Raw genomic sequence first — 14,010 nt, 5'->3', positions numbered from 1 at the left:
GCTGCAGACCTAGTAATGCATTAGGGTGTTTTGCAGGCTGCATTCAGTCACTCCGGCGTCCTCTCCCGCCCCTGCTTTGTGAAGAAAGGAAATCAGTCCAATTTGGGGCGTTAAGTCATAGGCTGCCATTACAATAATGCGCTTGTCACCGCGAGAGGACGCACTGTCACAATTTTAAGAAAATGCGTGTCGCGCAGTCTACCGCTGGTCCCTGACTGAGCGACAGGCTTCACGTGCAATCTTTTTTCTTTTTTTGCCAAGCCCGAAACATATCTATCTATATATGTATGTAGAGACTGTTTGGAACCTTGTAGTCTGTGTTACAGACCTTACAATACAAGCTAAATGATAATAATTCATGATCAGAAAAACAACTTCATGTAGGTTTAGGTAGCCTATAGGTGGATATAATTAATAATCATTGATTAGATGTCCAGTTCACAATTATGCTCAATTGTGCTTATATGGCTATATTTGTAAAAGCAAAAAAATAGTACACAACACTATAGTGTCTGGGTGTGTATTTTCAAAGAAAATACATCTAAATGAAAAGTAGGAGCGTATACGGTCATTGCAATACAAGGCCTGGGAGAGAAAATCCTTGCAGCAGTTCTTGGTCATCTCTCCTGGCCCACTTTATTCAATTAGGGGCGAGCGGGGGCAGGCCCCTCCCCTACTGATGACACTGACAGACCCTCCTTAAGTTGCGTCGCGCCACAGCTGTCTGCGAGCATTGAGCTGCCTGGCGCCATCCTGAAAGAATGCCTTCACTGTAAAAAAAAAAAAAAAAAAAAAAAAAAAAAAAACAGAACGAGAGCGAGAGCGAACTAGAGAGAGAGAGAGAGAGAGAGAGAGAGAGAGAGAGAGAGAGAGAGAGAGAGAGAGAGAGAGAGAGAGAGAGAGAGAGGCACATACACACTGGGACTGAGCGAGTTCAGAGAGAGAGAGAGAGAGAGAGGCCGAGAGAGAGAGGCAGAGAGAGAGAGAGAGAGAGAGAGAGAGAGAGAAGCGCAGTAAGTGGAGAGGGTTGCCGCTGCGCACCAACAGAGATTTGATCTGTGAGTTTAACTCCGGTGCTAGTCAGTGTGCAGTAAGCCACCTACTGCAAACAAGCTTGCGTCTAAACATACCTCCACGACTTGTTGAGTCGGCTTTAATATTGAAACTTTGTGAGGGAAAAGTTGGGGGGAACTTGAAGTGGGACTGGATACAACCTTGGACCTATTTCTGTTTCAGACAACGTTCTTGTAACATTTTTTTTTGAATGTATGCTGTTTTTGGACAATTTTGTTTAATTCATTTGTTCGGGGCAAATTCACATTAAAGGTGAATCCCTGCCAAATAATCGCATTTTTCGATCAGACTGAAAAGTATATTCTCTCCTTATTCGGGGTCAGATTATAAAACAGAAATTGTTCTCTTTATCTCCAGGTGAACGAAGGTAACGGAAGGAGCCTGTGGATTAAATAAATAAAACAGGATTTTTTTGGACATTTTTTCCCTACTTCTTGACTCGTATCGGTTCTCTCCGGTGTGTATGAACGTTTGCTAAAAAAAGCAATGGAAGTATCCGCGGATCAACCACGATGGATGAGCCACCACCACCCGTCGGTTCTAAACGAACAGCATCCCGGCTCCCACCACCCGGGCCTCGGCCACTCGTACATGGACCCTTCGCAGTATCCCCTAGCTGACGATGTGGATGTACTGTTTAATATCGATGGACAGGGGAACCACGTCTCTCCTTACTATGGGAACTCAGTCCGAGCCGTCCAGAGGTATCCACCGCCTCCACATAGTAAGTAACTTCTTCATTATTAACATGGTTTACAGTATTGAACGGGCGGCATTGAGGTCTTATTTCTAATTGACATGTCGGCATAGACCTTTGCTCATGATGGAATTAAGGCGATCATTTTTATAGATAATTTTTTTTCTTGCAATAATACGTGGTTTTGGCCACAACATGCTGGTTATTTCCAAATTCGAGCACTGAAGGGCTCTGAAACCATGTATGCCGTCCTTCTTTACGTGTGGCTTACCTCTGGTGGTGTGCCTTTTGGTTTCACATCATTTCTTATTACTCTAGTAAGTCCAATATGTGTAGGCTACCTATTATTTTCTACTGTCTGATTTTTAAATTCTTATGGCCCCCACCAGCAATTTGATTTGAAGAATAACCCCCCCCCCCCCCCCCCCCCCAGAAGAACTGTATCATTCTGTGGTCCAGTATAGGCCTATGCATATACGGTTCTAGTACTCTGATATATCATTTAGCTTTAATAGGACTCTAAACGAACGAATTTGTTGGCAGGCGTGGAGAAAAGTTACAAAGCCCCCCAGCACATTTTAGATGATTGTAAACAATGTACCTATGCAAAATATCAGCTAGAATTGCTACATCAATGTCCTTGGGGAGAAAATAACCTGCGGAAGAACTATTGCTTGAATTTATTGACATGGCTTCCTGCACGTAATAGTGAATCATGACCCGGTTTCTGTAGTCCACACACACACGCGCACACACACACACACACACACACACACACACACACACACACACACACACACACACACACACACACACACACACACTCACACATAGTTTTTTTTGGCAACACCCCAATGTAATATGGGTTGGTCATATATATAGGTCAATTCACACTATTTGAGAAAAGTAAGCTTGTGTAGGCCAGATATTTCATTTTATCCCTGTAGAAAGTTACGGTTTCATGTGGATTTGAATAGCACATACTTTCTATTTACCTAGCATTCATGTTAGGATGTTCATAATGGAAATAATAGAAAGTATCTAGCCGGTAGTTTCAGTGTCATCTCTGGTAAAGTACACCTGCATACAAAAATACAAATGGCACAGTTGAATTGAAAACCCTACATGCAGACTGTGTCAATTAGAATTTTTGCTTCCAGTCGAAAGTGTGACAACAGAACGTTTGATATTTATATTTGATTGGATGCGTTTCAAGTAGTCATGTTTATATAAACAGTGTCTTCATGATTAAGGCTAAGTGAGTGTAAGCCAACGTGCAATACATTGTTCCTATCTGTCAATAACATGATCACAGCGAACCCATAATGAGATAAGCCTATGATATGAACATTTCTGTTCATGGTATAAGATATACATCGTTCTATCGCCATATTTCCTCTCTTGTTAACAGGTAGCCAGGTGTGTCGCCCTTCTTTACTGCACGGCTCTCTGCCATGGCTGGACGGGAGCAAGGGCATTGCCTCGCACCACAGCACTTCCCCATGGAACCTGAGTCCTTTCCAAAAGACCATGCACCACGGCTCCCCGGCAGGCCTCTCCGTCTACCCATCGGCCTCCTCCTCCTCCCTGTCCGGGGGTCACTCCAGCCCGCACCTCTTCACCTTCCCCCCCACCCCTCCGAAAGATGTCTCCCCGGACCCGGGGATATCCACCCCGGGCTCCAGCTCCGGTCGCCAGGAGGAAAAAGAGTGCATAAAGTACCAGGTGTCCCTGGCCGAAAGCATGAAACTGGAGTCTCACAGCAGGAGCATGGCATCAATTGGAGCAGGGGGGTCCTCCCACCACCCCCTCGCCACATACCCATCCTATGTCCCCGAATACGGCCCAGGCCTCTTCCCGCCAAGTAGCCTGATAGGTGGGTCATCTTCTAGTTATGGTTCCAAAACAAGACCAAAAACAAGGTCCTGTTCAGGTAGGCGTGCGCTTTATTATATTACCATATGATTTTACCCTTTAACTTCACCCAATAGACTGCAGACTTCATGATAGCCAAGTTTAATCAGAGTTGACTATTTAACTGCATATAGGCCCATTCTGCATTAGCTCGTGCCCAGTCTTCTCCACACGAACAACCTCTCATTTTGTCTTACAGTATGTTGGTATGATGGTCATGCATAACTGGCAGTCAAGGCCTAGGACACGTGAAGATTGTATGCACAAGATTCGTTTGAAAGACATGTCAGATGCTTCTGGAATTACAATACTGTGCGGATCAGACCACGTGCAATAGGCCTAGGCCTAATAAGGATAATTGTAGTCATAATCAAGATAAAAATAGCAAGAAGACGAATAGTACTAATAGTCCTAATCAAATGATAATAACTAAATATAAAGATAATAACATTGATGATCGTATACAGGCTAAAGCCTATTTATCGTAACGGAGATGTTGCTAATCGTATGCAATCTGCACTGATTTGTTAGAACACATTTCTTAGAAAAATAAAGCGAATTCAATTATTCAAAGCCCATTTGCCCACATGAGATTGAACATTTCTCACATTCCAAAGCGGAATTAAGTCCAATGAATGATTAAACACCCCTCAGCGCCCTTAGAAGCAGATGAGTTCAATATAGTTTTAAGCTCTGTGTATAGCCTAAACTAGATCCGTTTTCAGTTTTTCTATTTGCACACACATAGGCTATAGGGACAGACAGAGAGAGAGGGAGAGATGAGGGGGAGAGAGGGAGAGAGAGAGATGAGGGGGAGAGAGGGAGAGAGAGAGAGAGAGAAGCAGCGCTCTGACCGCGGCCTCCGTGCCTGCATGGCTGTCTCTCGCCCGTTTATATGTTTAAGATAATCCTATTACTGTCAGACTGGTGCACGCCACAGTTGCATTGTTTACCCAGCGCCAGTAACTTTGATAGAGTCCGGATGCTGGGCTGCATTCATAGGGAATAACGGGTGAGCACTCGCCGTGGCAGGGTGCACGACTAGGAAAGGGGAATCCAAACACGCCAGGGTAATTATTTTAAATATTATTTAGGCACCGCTGGAAATCAGTTTATCTATAATATCTATAATGAGATTAATATCAGTGCCACATCACATGGCATTAGTACGAAGATAGGAAACAGTGGATTAGATGATGCATATCATTATGCTTATTCATATTCCACATTCCGCTTGTTAACACACAAATAAATAAGCATTTAATTTGAGGATATGCCTATTGTGTGTGCTATAATGAGCTATAGACATCTAGGCTATATTCTCTAATCGGTGCTCCTTTGCTTTGTTAATGAGGTCATCTCAGGGTAATGTGTGCACTGCAAACCTGTTGTTTTAAGCACGGCAGCATGCAGAAAGGTCGAGTCTGTGGTCTGTCTCCTAACCGTAAAACCCGGAACGCGCCTTGCGCAATTCAAAACCAGTAGTAGCCTATTTTCTCAGAGGCCCATTGTATATAAGGCATTTGTTTTGCTGTGTTTGCTATAGTCTCCTCTCTTATAAAACACCCATTGATTTACAGTCTTCGTGTCTGCAGAGGTCTTTTGCATGTCTAACACATCTAACAAGGCAGAACCAGGAGTGACGCATCTTAGTCTCTGAAGAGGTGAAGCGGGTTTTGCAGCAAAAAAAAGGGGAAGTGTGGATGCGTAAAGGCGTAAAGGCGTAAAGGCACGGCGCCGCACAAAGGCCCTTTCTATACGCGTCTATGCTTTCAAATAATCCTCCTGCCGCAGTGCTCTCCCTCCGTTGTTTCAGTTTCAGTAGTGAGGCCATCACATAGGCCTGGGGAACACGAGACCCCCTTAATGAAACTGTTCACGCGCCTCTCACCTGTCGGTGTCACTAGAGAAGTGCCAGTCAAACCTTAAATGGTATTTTAATCATGTAAACGAAGAAGTGGATTATTATAGTCATGTTAATAGACCTGATAACAGAATCAGTAGCATAATAAATAAATAAATAATAATAATAATAACAACAACAATAATAGTGTTATACTAATTATTATTACAATTATTATTATTATTATTATTATTAGTATTAACAACAATAATAATAATAATAATAATTATTATTATTATTATCATTCCATGAAATGTGAGAGGTTGTGTGTGAGGGAAGAGGGCTACATACTCACATAGACATCTTTATAATGCACGTCATATTTAGGCTCAACCATATTCAAGGGAAATACATTATATAGCCTATGAGAGGTTGTGTAGCCTATGGTTATATGCTATGTGATAGTAATCGGCTATAATAGCTGCTTAATTTACTGACAGACTGTTTGTGTGATGTATTTTTCCAAACAACCATTTTGATTTTCATTTATAATTGTTTTTTCGCATTTTAAAAGTTGAATGCTTTGTTTACATATTATTATTATTATTATTAGGACTATTATCATCATCATCATCATTTTGATTACTTAATAATAATTATATTAGCACTTTGAGTGTTGATTTATTATGCTTGTGTTTATTGTTGTTATTACATTGGTTAATTAGATTAATGAGCTCTCTCGATCTTGATCTCAGAGATCAAGTGTGCAGATGTGAATTGTCAGTGTTTTAGGGGCAAACTGATCTCGGCGCTCTCTCCATCTGTGTGTGTGTATCGTTTCTGCTTTCAGAAGGTAGAGAGTGTGTTAACTGCGGAGCCACGTCGACCCCGCTATGGAGGCGGGATGGCACGGGTCACTATTTGTGTAACGCCTGCGGACTCTATCACAAGATGAACGGGCAGAATCGCCCTCTCATCAAACCCAAGCGACGACTGGTATGTCCCTGCCACTTTGTATTGATGACACTTCCGTCTCTCTCTCTTTCTCTACCCAGGAAGAAGTGTTAGCTGCAGGAAATTGACTCGCCAAGTGCAGGTCTCAATTCTTTTAGATATAATAGCTAACTGCCGAATTTGTATTATTACTACTGTTTTAATTATTATTTCATATTATGACTTGCTTCATCCTTATTTATTTTATCCTGCTTCAACTGCCCTACTCCATCGATCTGACTGTCTCATCAATTAGAATTCAATTAATAACGAGTGAAGTAGCCTATTGGACTTTGGCTAGGACGGAAAAAAAAAAATGCAACACCTCAAATAAAAACAGTAATATCTGCAGACAGTTGACACCACATTGAATTGGACGTTTAAGAAGGCGTTCTTAGCGTTTAAGAGATGTTCTATAATGCATATCTCTTTGCACAGTTTGTGGTCATAGCCTACAATACGTCCTGCAGTATTTTGAGGGGAACCCCCCCTCTCTTCATGACCAAGAGAGTCTCTCCCTGGCTAGATAAAAAGGAAAACCTTTTTTAGACAGGGAAGAGTTCGCATGGAATGCTATTTTAGCAGTCAGCTTCTGCTCTATCCCCCCCTTCTCTCTCTAATGTGAAAACCCGGCTTCCCAGGAAAAAGCTGCCGGATATCTGAGCAGCGCAGATAAGTCGCTTTTAACAACACAGCTCGCTTCCCCAGTCTAAACATGAAGGGGAGCGGGGACCGAATCAGCGAGGGGAGCGGCCGAGGGCAGGCAGGAGTCACGACTCGAGATTGTTCTTCTCAGAGCCCAGGGAATCTCTGCAGAAGGTTCAAATAGGCCTACCAAGGGAGGGAAAAGAGAGAGAAAAAACAGTGAGGGAGAAAGAAAGGGAAATAGAAAGGAGCGGCGGTAGTCATTGGCTTTAGTGGACGGGCTATCGTGAGCTTAGAATTATAAGGTTCTATCTCCGTTTAGGGTAGTTCAGAGATATTGAGCGTCAAAGTTTTTACATTCCATTATGTTTTGTGAGATGGAACCGTAGTATTTTATTAATTACTAACTAAAAAATGTCAACATTTTAAAAATAACACCACACAGGCGTTAATAAACACCTAATGGAACAGATTATGTAAAAAACTCAATTTTGACCAAAATGGAGATAGAACCTTATAATTCTAACGTCACGATATAGCTGCATTTTTCCAGGCATGCGCTTTAAAATAACTCCAACCTGTAAAATTAATTTGTAAACTAGCCACATGATTTAAGTCACGCATGAACAGGGGTTATTAGCCCACCAGATGTGTATAGGCCTATAATTGGAAATCCCTCCGAGAGATAACGGCATTGCCATTTCTGCAGCCAAGTCGTTGTTGACGGTAGTGTCCGTTATTCGGTCATCGCGTCTATTGATTGTTCTTATAGATTAGAACGTCAATGTCAGATTGTCTAACTAACTAGGGTCTGGGGCAAGCGTTTGAATCCATCCATGGGAATAAGGCCTATACAGTCTATATCTTGAATGTAATAGGCATCAGATCACCCTGATTTTATGTGACAATACACTTAGCTACAGTATCTTACTATCTTTCTAATCAACAGCATATCCATTCTATTCTTTGGCCATGTCTCATATTGTGAAAAAAATCCCATGCCTGCACGTCATGAATATTTAGCCTAATTATAACACAACCGCATGGAGGCGTTACAGATGTGGCTGATTGCATCGATGCTTTAACGTACACATTTTTCGTCCCAGGGAAAGCGGAGATTTGTCATAAATAGCCTAAACCGATTTTCGGTCTTCTTCATTACTATTTCACTCTAATACTGATTTCATCTTAATTGTATAAACTGTTGAGGCTGATATTTAAACATGTATAGCCTACAAGGCGCACACACCATCTTACTGTTACTCACGCACCTTGCTTTAATGGGGATATGTTATCTGATTAAATAGCTCCCATTTCAAGCCACTGCTTTTATGTCATCTGTAAATATTTACTCTCGAAAGGGCATGTGCGCATGATGCTATTTTTAGTCTCGAGTCAAAGCAGCTCTGTTTTGGAATTTTCTCTCTTTATTTTAAACTATTTGCAGCGGTTGGATAGACAGAGCTTTTTCTGAATGTTTAAATGGTGGAAATGTGAATGGATTGTACACAGCTATGGACTCGTGACTGATATTTGATGTGTTTTTTTTTCTTCTTCTTTTTCTATAGTCCGCTGCAAGACGGGCGGGAACATCGTGTGCAAACTGTCAAACGAGCACGACGACACTGTGGCGGAGAAACGCGAACGGTGACCCAGTGTGTAACGCTTGCGGTCTTTACTACAAACTGCACAATGTAAGCAATACAGCTGCCTGTACATTATAGTAAGATATCTACTAATATATCTAAGCATGTCTCTCACATCTTTCTTTCTTCCTACTTTTTTTTCTACCATTTTCAATTCATTCTCTCATTCCCTTCTTTCTTTCTCTCATCACTACATAGCAACACTTTGCAGAGGCCTAGTTCTTGAAATATTTATCACAGTTGTCCCTATTGAGAATTGTGGGGGCACGAGCGATAAGAAATATAATTCATATGATTTATTGGCACTGAGTAGGAATCTAAATGTATGAGAGCCGAATTAAGCCTGCCGCATGCAGCCTAGCTTTTGAATATTAAGGAAGAGCTTAATTAAAATTCGATTAATTTTCAGGCCGATCTTATTTCAGGCCTTTTGGTTCCATCCGCACCGGGGACTTGGAGTCCCCCTCTGACCAGCAATCCGCCTGATTCGTTTTGGGGCGCGCCGTGGTTACTGCCTCACCACATCATTTCACATTCTCAATCTGAGACCCGCGGGACCAGTTAGCTCTCTATTTCTATTTCTATTTCTCTCGCTCTCTCTCTCTCTCTCTCTCTCTCTCTCTCTCTCTCTCTCTCTCTCTCTCTCTCTCTCTCTCTCTCTCTCTCTCTCTCTCTCGCTCTCTCTCTCTTTTTCTCCCCCCCCTCTCTCTCTCTCTCTCTCTCTCTCTCTCTCTCGCTCTCTCTCTCTTTTTCTCCCCCCCCCCCCCCCTCTCTCTCTCTCTCTCTCTCTCTCTCTCTCTCTCCCTCTCTTTCTCTCTCTCTCTCTCTCTCTCTCTCTCTCTCACACACACAAATACTAACTGCTTCAGATATGAGGGCTGCCACTTTCAATTCAATCAACTATTGAAATATATATTGATAATGATGATAAGATAATAGCAATAGTAATAACAATGTCATTTATTATTATTATTATTACACAACTTAATTTAAGCACAATACATGATACAAATACATGATAATAACACCAATAATGATAATGCATTTTTATTATCATTATTATTACATGTAACTAATATTTCCCTCTCTTATGAGAGATCGGCAAAACATTTCCTCCCGAGTTGATCTGATAAAGATATCCCGTCTCCTCGTGCTCAGTAGAAGGGTATCCCGTCAGGCTCCCCCGCTCCTCACGCGAACGCTCCCTGTTAAATCATTTTCCCATGTTGCTTTTGGCAGATTCCTTAAGACTGAAGAAAACGTTTCTGACTCAGGTTATCAGGGAAAATAATAATATTTCCCAGTTACATATTAGTTTTTGAACTGACCTCAACCTCCGCATAATTGCAAAATTGGTTTGTTTTGGTAAATTCGGATTCTGTTGGGACCTGCCTCCGCTTTGAAACACATTCTACATTTTACACAGTAAATTAAGTACAAAGCCTCTACTCTCCATGGCCCCTGACCCTGTCCATGGTGGCTGCACCTGATAACAATCCACAGTTACCCTCAGACACTCTTGTTGGAGGGCCAGCCCACATACAACAGACAACTGCCACAAAGATTGTGACCATGTTGACAATCAAAGCATAGAGGAGGGGGTTTCTATTGCATGGGGGGTGGGTGGGGGGGGGTCTCACTGTCTGTGGAAGAGTGTTCACCTTTCATTCATGTGTGAGTCACGGCGGTATGCGGTCAGCCTGACACCTCTGTAAGAAAGGCTGTGGTTGCCATGAGGTGCTTGCGTCCGTGTGGTGTGGGGAGAGGATGTCGAGTGAGTGGGCTGTGCTCGTCTGCTCTGAGGTGGTCACTGACTAAAGCAACGCAGTGGTGTGTCTTGTTTGATGAAACGGGGCGGAGGCCGAGTAGAAGCCCTAGGCCCAGGCTTCCTCTGTGAGATGGTACACATTTGAACATCAAAGAGGCTGAAAGCCCGGCCAGGCTTTAGGTAGGCGTGCAAACGCCCTAGCTCTGCACCGAGACAGAGAAACAGAGAAAGCCCCCCTCTCACATGCACGCCGTAGACAGTGAAACCACATCACTTGGGGTGGCGGGGGCGGGCGGGCGGGTGGGGGGACGGTGGGGGGGGGACGGGTGGGGGTCCGCAACTCTTTCGCTCCCCCCCCGCTAATCATCTCGACTCTGGCTAAAGAGTCAGCGAAAAAATGCTCCAACGTTCTCAGACAGAGAAGACGTGAGGTTGAAATCCCTACATCCCTACATTCCCATTTCCCAGGGAACCCAGAACCTAAAGATCAGGGAACCGACCAGGAACCTCATCCACCTCCCCTTCATAATCCTGCCCTGAGCCCGGAATTCCATCATCCGGCTCTCATTCCCGGCTAAAAACCTGTGCCGGAATACGACAGCCTGGGCCATGTTGGCCAGCACACGCCCGTGCAGCAGTGATGGAGGGTGGAGAGGCTGACTTGGCCAGTAGCGCCGGTCGCCATCGCCATGTGTCTCTGTGGTCGGCTGGTTAGGCAGTAGCTGCCAGAGTCTCTCCTCCTTCTCTCCCTTCCTCCCTCCCTCCCTCCCTCCCTCCCTCCCTCCCTCCCTCCCTCCCTCACTCCCCCCCCCACTCCCCCCCCCCCTTCCTCTCTTTCTCTCCCTGGCATGACCATAGCCTCAGATCCAGCCCAGCTTAAGGGAATCAGCGTTTAAATCCAGCTGAACGCGGACTCGCACTGACACTCACTCACACCACACTCTCACACACACACACACCCACACACACATGCACGCACGCACACACACACACACGCACACGCACACGCACACGCACACACACACACACACACAAACAGACACACAGACACACACATACACATGCCCCTCCCTCCATCTACCGTCTCCCTTACAATGGGACAGACAGATTTACTCTATAATAGGACTCCATTACATATAATTTGGCCCCCAACCCCCCCCCCCCCAGTTCCAAAATGAGAAACCTCTGTGTTCCTCTCTCTCCCATTTTCCTTTGTTTACTTGGTTCTTGTATGTTGGTCCAACTGCACTGACCCACTTAAAGACAAGAGCGATGAGCCCAACTCTCAGTGCTTCTTGGGTTTTTGTGTTTCTTTGTGTGTCAGTGTTTCTGCTTGATCCGTGCATCCAAAAGCATGAACGCTGCTCTTTTCTCATTTGTCTCCGTTCTTTCTTGACTCTTACCTTTACCCCAGAGGACTAAACGAACTCTTTGGCGAATACATACTGTACCGATGAAAGAACGCTCCTCCGTAACAATAACGCTTTGATTTGTTTGTTTTAAGCCTTACGATTGGTCAGCTTTGTATATTAACGTCACGTGTTTCCCTCTCGCCCCCTCAGATCAACCGACCTCTCACCATGAAGAAGGAGGGCATCCAGACCAGGAACAGGAAGATGTCCAGCAAGTCGAAAAAGGGCAAAAAGTCCCATGACAACATGGACGACTACTCCAAGAGCCTGATGGACAAGAGCAGCTCGTTCAGCCCCGCCGCCCTGTCCCGCCACATGTCCTCCTTCCCTCCCTTCTCACACTCTGGCCACATGCTGAGTACCCCCACACCCATGCACCCAAACTTCGCCCCCCACCACCCCTCCAGTATGGTCAGTGCCATGGGCTAGACACCCTGCGGTACCACCCCCGACCCTTCAACCTGACCCCCCCCCCCCCCCCCACACACTCTCCCCTCCCCTCCCCCCCTCGCTGCCCCCTGTTCTTCTCCAGTTACCTTTGCTAACCTGCCTCCTTAGCTGAAAGACAACCAAACTGCTCCTGGCTTCCCCTCTGCCTCATCACCAAGCCTTCTATAATCTGACCTCGGTGTGAAAGACACAGGCTTTAGGTCCGTTTTTTGTTCTTATTTTTCTTTTTAAATCAAGTGTATCTCAGCGATACTAACGCCTGGCCGACTGACTGACTGGTTTTCTGACATCCGACATCTGGGAAGATGTTGTTTTCCCTCAGACCTGGGAGGAAGTCAGAGCCCGCTCCCGAAGCTTCACCCGCTCCTTGCCTGTGTCCTCCCAGCTGATTCCCCAATCCGGAATTCCATTTGTGTACAAAAAGCCATTTTTCACAAGGAGAAGCAAAGATTATAAACGAACATTACAAAAGCGAACTTTTATGATGCCCCCCCGCCCCCCCCTCCCAACCCCACTCCACCACGCACCTGTATGACAGGAACCCCCCCCGCCCCCCTCCCCCACCCCTGCAAGTTACCTGTGCTGTGAGAAGAAGAGAGGAGACAAACTTTGAATATATTTGTACAAATTGTATGAAATACAGTACATTTAATGAAGACTTTTTAATTAAGTAAGAAAAAAAGGAAAAATGCCCAAGGGCAGCTAACGACTAGAAGGGTACGAGTCACGGCAGGAGGAGAGACTGCCGCTGGTGTGGAGAGGACGCCTCTGCTCCCAGCTTCTCCCTGACAGAGGGAGAGGGAGAGGAGAGAGGGAGAAGAGGAGAGGAGAGGAGAGAGGAGGGAAAGGACTGATAAAGGACAGGCCTCTACTTTCGCCTGCTGGAAACGTGTTTGATGCATTAAGCTTGTAGAGAGTCTATCGTTTTGACTGCAGGCGTCTCTTTTTTGGATGTGCTATAGGTCTCGGGCAATTGGTTTGTGTTCACATGCTAACACACAGACATAAACACACGCACACATACCACACCACACACACACACGCACACACACACACACACACACACACACACACACAGACACAGATACGCACATGCACCCGCACGCACGCACACACACACACACACACACACACACACACACACACACACACACACACACACACACAGAATGCACACAAACACAAACTTACACACATATACACTGCCACATTGGATCACCTGAAAGACTTTCTTCCGGCCCACAGATTATATGCATTGTGAAAAAGTTCCTGTATTTGTTATTTGTATGTATAATTCAGAGTACCAAAAATACGAAAGAAACAAAGATGTAGAATTATTTCTTTATGTTATGCAGACTGAATGGTTGTACAAATTTAATAATAATCACTAGTGTAAAAAAATGACTGCTTTTTGTTTCGTAATTTTTTTCCCTCTTTGAAAATAATAAACTAGTTTAATCTCTGTTGACATGTTAGCCTGTGGTTCAGAGAGTTGTTTCTTTCTCATACGTGCGTACGTGTTATGTTTGACACATCGTCATCCTCGACCTGCAACACCCCGGCCATTT

The 14,010-nt window shown here is 44.4% G+C and overlaps 1 protein-coding gene across 1 annotated transcript; it reads left to right on the top strand.

Moving 5' to 3' along the window:
* Window positions 1–1,560: 1,560 nt before the first annotated feature.
* gata3 (GATA binding protein 3) lies at window positions 1,561–12,421 on the top strand (the record flags this gene model as incomplete). The annotated part of the gene is made up of 5 exons (XM_080538627.1): window positions 1,561–1,798; window positions 3,183–3,704; window positions 6,379–6,524; window positions 8,735–8,860; window positions 12,143–12,421. The coding sequence occupies 5 exons, from the start codon at window positions 1,561–1,563 to the stop codon at window positions 12,419–12,421; spliced, it is 1,311 nt and encodes a 436-aa protein (XP_080394753.1).
* Window positions 12,422–14,010: the final 1,589 nt, after the last annotated feature.

The sequence above is a fragment of the Nansenia antarctica genome (genome assembly GCF_963989245.1).
Source record: "Nansenia antarctica genome assembly, chromosome: 8".
NCBI classification, from domain to species: domain Eukaryota; kingdom Metazoa; phylum Chordata; class Actinopteri; order Argentiniformes; family Microstomatidae; genus Nansenia; species Nansenia antarctica.
The sequence above is the reverse complement of the archived record's forward strand: the minus strand, read 5'-3'. Positions and strand labels throughout refer to the sequence as shown.